General features: G+C 40.4%; 1 protein-coding gene across 1 annotated transcript; it reads left to right on the top strand.

The window, feature by feature from the left end:
- The first annotated feature begins 355 nt into the window (after positions 1-355).
- On the top strand, positions 356-8,354 carry LOC146027000 (uncharacterized). Its single transcript, XM_083158021.1, has 5 exons — positions 356-468; positions 553-591; positions 2,490-2,540; positions 5,585-5,803; positions 6,561-8,354. Exons 1-5 carry the CDS (start codon positions 415-417, stop codon positions 8,274-8,276), a joined length of 2,079 nt encoding a protein of 692 aa, XP_083014147.1. The 5' UTR covers positions 356-414; the 3' UTR covers positions 8,277-8,354.
- Positions 8,355-9,591: the final 1,237 nt, after the last annotated feature.

The raw sequence follows: 9,591 nt of genomic DNA, 5'->3' as shown, positions 1-9,591 counted from the left end.
AATCTATTTACATTATGAACAGCTGAAATGACAATCGATTGGGCAATTTCCAGATATGAAGATGCAATCTTTAGATGGAAAAATCTGCTGATCACTGAAATAAAGCTGTAATGTGTGGGCAAGTCAAATAGATTGTAGAATCCGTTTATCTGGCCAAAAAAATCACTGGATCTGGAAATCCATTAATTGTGATTGCTGATGTATGGGGCCCATTACTCTCTAGTGTGGTTTATATGTTTCAGAGAAATTATAGACTTTAAGCTTCACTAGAGACAGGACTGATTACAGTGAGTAAAATATTCTATGTAAATAACAACAAACAATAAATAAATAAATAACAATTCCATTTTGTTTACAGATTGGTTTGTCGAATTTTTTAATTTATAGATTTTATTGCAAACAATTATCGAATCAATGAAGAATATCCTTCTATGTGTCTGCATCATCAGTCTGGGCTTTGGATATCCGGTAAGTAGAATCTATGGAGAAAAAAAAATCACCGTAGTAATACATTGTACTGCACTATAATTACCTGTCTTATTTTCCAAACAGGTTCCAGATTCTCCTTCCCATAGTTCAGAACATGTTGAGGTAAGTCTCCATCTTGGCATTTAGAAAAGATTAGAAACTGCTACTGTACTGCATATTGCCTTTTATTTTAATAGCATAGCATACAGTATATAACAACATAATGGCCCTTATTCTGGTTGGTGCGGTAATATCCGCGTGCGTTCGTGCCGCCGATGTTTTGTGTCTGCGCATGTGCAGAGGCGTCTCTGCGCATGTGCGAGCGGGGCGTACGGCCAAATCCCGCATGAAATGTGAACACTTCGAACAGGGGGTGGAGAGGGGCGTGACGGGCTATTTGGGCTCATTACCATATGCGTACGCCCCGCATTTCATGGGCGTTCCCATGGTACGTATGGTAATGCGGCCGTGACGCACGTGTAGGGGGCAGACATATGACATCGCCGGATGTCAGCTGCCCGCCCAGATCCCTGCTTTTGCACGGAAAAATGTCCGTGTGGTCTGAGGTTGCGGGAGCTGGTGGACCACTCGGTCCTGCATTCGATGTTCTGCGACCATCAAATGATGGGGGAGGTTCCCTGAGATGGAGGAGGCGTATTCCATGAAAAATACACGTGCGGTCCGTTCGGACAGCTTCTTACCGCGTACGGACGGAGTTGGCGATCCGTATGGAAGGCGGGGTTTCGCACGCACAGTCCTGGCCGCATATTTGGATCCGGCCGCACCGATCAGAATAAGGGCCAATGTTTTTTCCTTATAACTCTCCTTTATTTTATGTTTATGCTTTTGCAACCCCAAATGATTGCAAGCTGATTACATTCTTCTATTGTAATTAGAGAAATACTGTTACAGGTGTTGTATAATATACTGTACTAGCAGGGACATTACTAGAGTAGTGACAGCGGTGTCTTGCACACTGAGCATACATATGCTCTGTAATGGAGAACCAGCCGGCAGCATCTGCAGGGACCCACTGTCTTTAATCCCCACTATACAGTATGTGTTGTAGTTTGTCTCTCTCCTTCACTGCCGGGTGCACTACTACATATACTACAGGGGGCAGCACTGCAGCTACCCGCCCGCATGATTTCCACCCTCACGTTTCCCCATCTCTGGACACAGTGGGGCAGATGTATTAAGCCTTAACAAGAGATAAATGCAAGGGTGATAAGGAGAGATAAACATCCAGCCAATCACCTGCCAACTGCCATGTTACAGGCTGTTTTTGAAAAAAGTCAGTAAGGAACTGATTGGCTGGATGTTTATCTCTCCTTATCACACTTGCCTTTATCTCTTGTTAAGGATTAATACATCTGCCCCAGTGTCTCCTGGGGGAAACATCATGATGTATTTTCTAGCCCCAGCCCACTCCCATAGAATCTTGCAATGGCATTTGGACATCAGTTATTTCTATATCTCTCATACACAACTCACATCCCCACATACAGTACATAGTAGGGATTTGAGGTCTACACAAGAGGGAGGTCTGTGCTGCAGTTATGATAACATTAATTGTGACAGCCTCAGTCCTCTACTATATAATTTCCCCTATTAACTGTAAGGGGCTTTATTCTGTGGAGCAATATGTATAAGTGGCTCTTCTGTGTGGAGCAACATGCACACAGGGCTCTACTTTATGGTGTAATGTGAATTTGTACTAATCTGTTGCCACATCCCATTGTGTATGGGGCTTAAATCTTTATTATAATAAGGCAAATTGTGGGAGGTGACCCATTCATATAAATGTACAAGACTCCTTCAGCTGCAACTTCAAATAATCTTGTGCGCTACATATAGGATATAATCGCAGTGTTATAAAAAGGCACCTGTTTCTATCATACTATTAATATAATACCAATTTTATACTTAGAAACGTGTCATTTGCTTATATAGTATCTAAAAAATGATCTACAGTATATGTCTTTACTATAATGCAGTCTTTATGCATATATTTGTTATAGGTTAACAGCAAATCATCATCAGAATCCAACTTGCAAAGTTCAGAGCAGCAGGTAGGTAAATAGAATTTAATTCAATATCTGTGAAATCTCACATGCTCCCCTACATCAGACGGATTCCAGGAGCTACATTTTAAGCATTTAAAGGCATGGTAGTCTAATTTTTAGCTATTTAGTGATGTAAATGTGTTTACTTTTACTTATATAGTAGTAGTATACCTGGTTCCTTCTGCATTCTGCATACCTCCAGACCGTTCAAAGCCTTACAAAGTGGAAAAGTTGCCCAAAAATTAAAAAGGTCTAGAACCATAACAGTTGACAGAATGCCATGCTTTGTGATATCTGTTTTCTATGCTTTCTTTACCTGTTGCTGATGCTGTCTTTAGCTCAGTAGCTGTCTGGATCTTGACTTGGATAGTCTTCCTATCAAGTGACCAGGACCAGAATGAGTTGTGGGAGAGCAATGCCACTGTCCACAGTGTATGGCCTAGGGGTGGCAACATTTTTTCTATTTCTGGCAGGGTGTATTTGGCATGTTGTGTGCAAGAAACAGTAGCCTGCAGTGCCTTAAGCTTATGCCAAGCCACTACGGGTCCCCAAAGCATCCCTGGGATGCTACAGAAACATAGCTGTTACTTGGGCCTGGTGGCTCCAACACGTATGATGTCCCCTCTTCAAGAGGGTGGGGCTAACACGGGAAACATTGGGGGAAATTTACTAAGATGTGTATTCTACTTCACATGTGATGTTGCTATGGGCAACCAATTAGATCATGTCTACTATCTTCTAAAGGGTGCTAAATAAATAAGAAGTAGATTCTGATTGGTTCCCATAGCAACATCACATGTGAAGTAGAATACACATCTTAGTAAATGTCCCCCTTTTTGTCTTGGTATGGCCATGCTCTAGTCCATCCTCACACTAATCAGCCCTGACATAAAAAAAAAAAAATCACTCATGTTTAATAATTAGGCTTCCCTGTGGATAACTAGCCCCAACATTATGTATAGCCCTCCTAACAACCACAAGATTACAAATATTAAATAAGGATTCAATTTTAATAAATAGATCTATTTCCCCCAACCAGTCCCAATATTAAGGGCCTTATTCTGGTTGGTGCGGTCCGTTCCGAATTCTTTCGGAGCTGAGCGAACGCCACGTTGTGCGGACAATGAAAGAACAAACGCCCACAGGTCCTCCGCAATCGGACGGACTCACTCTCTAAGAAGAGGGTGTGTTTTCGGACAACATCCAAACCGTGCGTGTGCGGTGGGAACACACAGATTCTGCACAGTCTTACAGCGACCGAACAGACGGGAAGCTGCCCGTACGCACCGATGCGGTGTATTTACGCAAACCTTACTACTATAATCGGAACTCATACATCTGACACATGACACACTTATGCAATTAGCCTACCTCATAAAAAAGGGATTGTTTTTAATTGTCATCAATTATTTCCTAATTGATACTTAAACACATTACTACCACTTTAGATTAACCCTTACATCATGTGAAGTGCTATTCATTCATTGTTGCCCCTTTACCTAGGTTTATATTTCTGTATTTAGTAATGGTCCATTTATGCAGCAATGCTTCCAATTGAAGCTAAGAAAAGAGTGTAATTAATCACTAATGAGTTGAGGAGTGGATTATATTGTGTTCAGCTGAGAGTGATTCAGGTGAGGGCCTACTAATTGGGCGAACCAAATGCCTAGCGCATGAACAAGTGCTCTCCGCAAACTGAAACTTGCTTATGAAGACCACATATTTCATGCGTAATGGTTCGTTTGCAGTCGGTGTGCTGTCACCAGTATCAATGCCACCCTGAAGTGTGGCGAGCGGCAGCGGAACGCGTCCTCCGACCTTTTCATAGTGCCACTAGCCAGTGGAGTTGTTTTCATATAGTGTGGCAAGCCACCGAACCCGAATCGTGGCAAGCGCAGTTATCCACGAGGGGACGTGGATAACTTTACATGTATTCCGCATCCCCTCGCCGCGCTTCGGGCTTGGGCTCGCTGCGCTCACCACACTATATAAAATCAACTCCACGCCGACGTGGATAGTGGGGGTATGAAAAGGTCGGAGGACCCATTCTGCAGCCCCTCGCGAGGCTCACTGCGCTCGCCACGCTTCGGGATGATGTTGATACTGGGGGTGACGCAAAACGATGGCACCCTTTACATGGTACTTGTACAATGAAATATCGCATTGCATCGCATTTGATGCACTGAGATCGCATGCATTGTATAAGCACTCCTGTGCACTTTATATGGACATCGCATCGCACGCATCGCATGCTACTATAATGTGGCATGCGATGCGATTTCACTACAGAGAATAGCCCAGTACTCATTTAGCGTACTGGGCGCCCTGCTAGGAAACAAGTAATGTATTAATATTTAAGAAATAGCAACCCTTCTCGAAAAAATCAAACAATAGCACCTAAAACATGCAGCATTAAATTAATCAGACCATAAAATAATAGGCACCATAACCACATGAATAACTGCCACTACCATCTAATAAACATCCAATAAACTGGGGCATGGGGGCACCTGGCTACACCAAAACATTTGAGAATACCTTTCAACATTTTAAGTAGCTGGACTCACATGAAAAGAGGCAGAGCCTCTGCAAAGTGGGTGTGGCCGCACCAGAAATCCATTACCATGAGCCACACATGGGGATTGCATAGAATACATTGTATGCTTAAGGACTAATTTATCATATGTGGTCCAGCCACCAGTTGCGCAGGTATCGCATGCAAACTTTTTGAATATCCAGGTGAGTTCACAATGGTCCCCAAAATATAAAAATATTTGTAAATAGTGGTAATTTTGGGGACCATTGGGACCTCACCTGGATATTTACCCCTGGCCATCCAAAGGGATACCACTCAAAGCAAAAACCTTGGACAAAGTGCTGGATAAATTGTTACCTTTTTGTTTGCAAGATTGGTTGAGTGCCCACGGCTTTGTAAATTAAAAAAAAAGAATGTTTCCCGTCATTATGGGACAATCTGTATTAAACATCTCTTAATCTACATTATGTGAAGCTTACAACAGTCCTTTTTGTATTTTCAATCAATTCATTAGTTTGACTCAAGTGAAGAATCAATTTCTGAGCAACAGGCAGAGGATGTAAGTGGTGGACAACAACATGAATATAATGTTGCTCAAGATCACATCTCAGTTGCTATTGATAGCATACATATTGAAGAGCAACTAACAGATGGAGATGATGAAGATGCAGAGACTACTATATTCACGGCAGCCCACAGTGGCCCAGAAGGGAACCAGGAAGACAAGTCTCCTGTAAGTTCACAATATTTATATTTTCACACATTTATAGTTGTTTCTTAGTAGAAACAGGAAAAAAAAATTAATTGTATGTTGGATGTCTTTTTTTTTAAGGGGAAATCATTTACAAGGCCCATTACAGGCCCTTTTTACTCTGACGGCAAATAGACTATTGCACTATGCACCCTGCACCTATTTTAGAAAGCCTATGCTGTCAGCCCTTTCCTCGTGTTGCCGACATCTTTTGTCCTCATTTGGCCTTCCTCATCTCTACCTTTCAAGATTCGCCCCTCTTAACCAGCTCTGCAGTGTGTAAATGTGCTTGCTTGGGCCCCCTAATGAAAGACGATCTTAGGAATTCCCTGTACTGGGATTTTGCATGCCCTCCACACTGCTAAGTCACTCACGTAATTTAATGTTGCACCTGCTGCAAAGCTAATGATGTCATCATCTTGGGAGGCTCCAGGCAAAGTGTGTGTCTGTCCAATGCCGTCCGTTCCCAACTTCTTGCCCCTTCTGCCACCGCTGCCCAGAAGTTGGGCCCATGGAAAGATATTGTATGGTGCATTGGGTCATTTGCTAGGCCAGCAACAGACCCTATGAGCCCTCGAGCCCCATAAAAAGCTCTTCCCTTGTACCATTTATAGTCAGGACACTGTTTTAAATGCTACACTGTGAAATGTAAACACATTCAATCATTTTTTACAGTGTGTTTAAAACAGAGGACATTACATGTCAGAATGAAATATGACTGCTTTTTTATATCATACAGGAAGTCCAAGAAAGTGAGGAGCAAACTGACAGAACAGGCGCTTCTGAGACCACCAGTGACAATGATGAGAAGAATAAGGAGAATGAAAGCAAAAACAACAAATCAAATGATGAGAGTCATTTAGGAGATGACATAAAGCTAGCAAGAGATACTGGAGACCATGTGGATAAAAGCGATGAGACTGATGGTGACAATGGTGATGATGATAAGGAAGATCATGATAAAGTGAATGTTGATAATGATGATTTTATGCACAGTGTGGAGGATGAATATGAAGACAATGTAAGTGTAAAATCTGGAAATAGTAGAGAGAATGATCAGGACTGCAATAATGACAGTAAAGGAAATGGTGATTATGTAAACGGCAAATTTAAAAAAAGTCACGCCAGCTTTGAATCATATGAGATCGAAATGCAAAATGATGACACAAATGCATTGTTGAATACTAATAGTGATTCCAGTTTAAATAAGGATGTAACTATTAGTTCTTCTGTAGAAAAAAGCAAGGAAGTTACCAGGAAGAAAAAGAAAGGAAAGCACACGACCAGCAAAACGACTAACGGTCATATAAAGCCAGTGAGAAAAAACAAAAAGAAAACAGAGCAAATTGATTCAGACACCAGCAAATCTGAGGAAAAAACAGCATTAGAGAATAAAAATAGCTTGGAAAACAGAGATTCTGGAGTTTTAGATAGCATAGAAATATTAAAACATAAGAAACAAGGGAACTCAAAAATATCAGTTAGCCTCTCAAATAAAAATAAGTTTTCAAAAGAAACACCTGACTCAAAGGAGGAAACTCACTCACCAGAAGAGACTCACTCTTTAGAAGACACTCACTCTTTAGAAGACACTCACTCATTAGAAGACACACACTCATTAGAAGATACACACTCTGAGGAAGATGATCACTCACCAGAAGATGATCACTCACAGATAGAGAATCACTCTGAGGAAGACACTCACTCAAAAGAAGACTCTCATTTGGAAGAAGGTGCCAGGCATTCAAGCAAAGATATGCAGTTAACTAAAGGTGTCAAACAATCAAATAAGGATAGAAGTCATTCATTAGAACAGTTCAGTCTGTCCACTGAGGATATCACTCAATCTAAGGAATCAGATGAAGATATCACTAAAACATTAGAAGACATAAATCAATCAGAAGAGGGTGACAGTAAGTCAAAAGAAAGTGTCAGTCAATTTAGCCATAGTCAGTCCAAAGAAATATTGCAATTAAAAAAAGACAAAAAACAAGAAATAGAAAAAACAAGTAAAAGTATATCAGTGGAAGAATCTGAGGATGTTCAATTTGCAAAGAATGACCTAAAATTAGATCAGCATGATACCACAACAGAACAAATTGGAAGCAGTGAGTCAATGGAGTTGAGGTCCATTGTGCTAGGAAATAATTCTTTAGATGACAGTAAATCTTCCAGCAAGTCAATGGAGCTCAGCAGTATTTCCAAAGATAACACTGAAGAGAACAATGACTCCACAGACATTGATGACAAAGAGAGTATAACATCGGAGGAGGATGAAAGCTATTCTAGAGAGAGTGATGAGTCGGTCCAGGTGAGAGAACAGGATGACTCCAGTGAGTCCGAAGATATCAGCAGAGCGTCAGTTAGTTCTGAAATTGATACCAGACGGTTAATGTTTGATGTGTATCAACGGACAGCCATTGGAAATGATAATGACTGTCAAGATGGCTATTAGATCCTCCAACTCTGTCCATATAAAGAATTATTACCAACATTTAATGCTATGATTTTTGTTGGTCAACTGTAACATGTACTGGAAGATAAGTCACTGCCCACTGATGTGAATGTATTAAGTTGTCTTTTACTATTGTACAGTATGTTACATCAAACAGCTCAGTCATTTGAAATACATTTTCACTTCTTCCTTGTGGGAGAGAAAATCAGGAGCAATGTAAGCTAGTTGTCTATAGACATATCCAGATCAATACCTCAAATTACTGTAGTCATTTATAGAAACTTGTGATATTCAAAACCTCAACGCACTGAAAGGTTGAAATGTCATGTCATTTTTAGTCCACTACTGTGTACAATTTTTATATCTCAACAATTCTTCAACAACATACAGTATAATACTCAGACATATATTTGGGAACAGTTCTCCAAAGGTAGAAATTACTCTCAAAAATGTATCTGGGTCAATTGGCATTACAGGGTGTAAACTTTTATTTTATGAGAGTCTCTTCATTAGAAGTTTGAATCCATGTACTGCTAGCAGTGACAGGTGGGAGGGGAAACAGCTGGCAGTTATAACTGCACACGATATACAAAGTTCCTACTGCATGTGCATAGTAGATGCCACTGATATTTGTATAGACAGTTTCAGTTAGGTACTGAGTTTATGTAAATGTGGCAGACTGGGGGGGAGACTTTAAGTTCTGTCTGCCTACATAGAGGGCAATTAGATATGTAGAAATACCTCACAAATCTTTCTCTTGTGGTTCAGTGGGGTATGATCCAGAACCATCTCATTTATCCTTTCTGGATAACCCTTGTAGTGTTAAGAGGCAAGATTCCGAGTGAATCTTGCAGCTAGTTGAATCACCCCTTTGAGTCCCTTGCAGAGAGAAACATAACAGTATAGTGCTCTGTTGTAGAACACATTTCTAAAATAATATTATCAATTGCATCACTATTTTCAGATTATTAATAGTATTAATGTATAATAGTATGTGCTATTTTAAATAGCACAAGACTTATTTAATGAAAGTGTACATAATGCAAATGTCATGTTAACAATACTTTTTTTGAAAATGGTGAAGGTATGAGTTCTTTTTTTTTTAAATTATTTTGTAGATTTTTATTGTATTCTACAGTACCATTACTTAGCAACCCCAAGGCCCCAAAATGTTCTAGCTTGCACCCAATTGGAAGCCTTTATTCCCATAAAAAATGTTTCAGCCCACAAAATGGCTTCCACAACTTCTAACAGGTAATTTTCTTCTATGTGCTGCATAAGTATTTTTCCTGTGATCCTTTTGTTAACAGCAAAC

This window comes from Crinia signifera, chromosome 1, assembly GCF_055691185.1.
Source record: "Crinia signifera chromosome 1, ASM5569118v1, whole genome shotgun sequence".
Taxonomy (NCBI): domain Eukaryota; kingdom Metazoa; phylum Chordata; class Amphibia; order Anura; family Myobatrachidae; genus Crinia; species Crinia signifera.
This window is presented reverse-complemented; position numbering and strand designations above follow the sequence as displayed.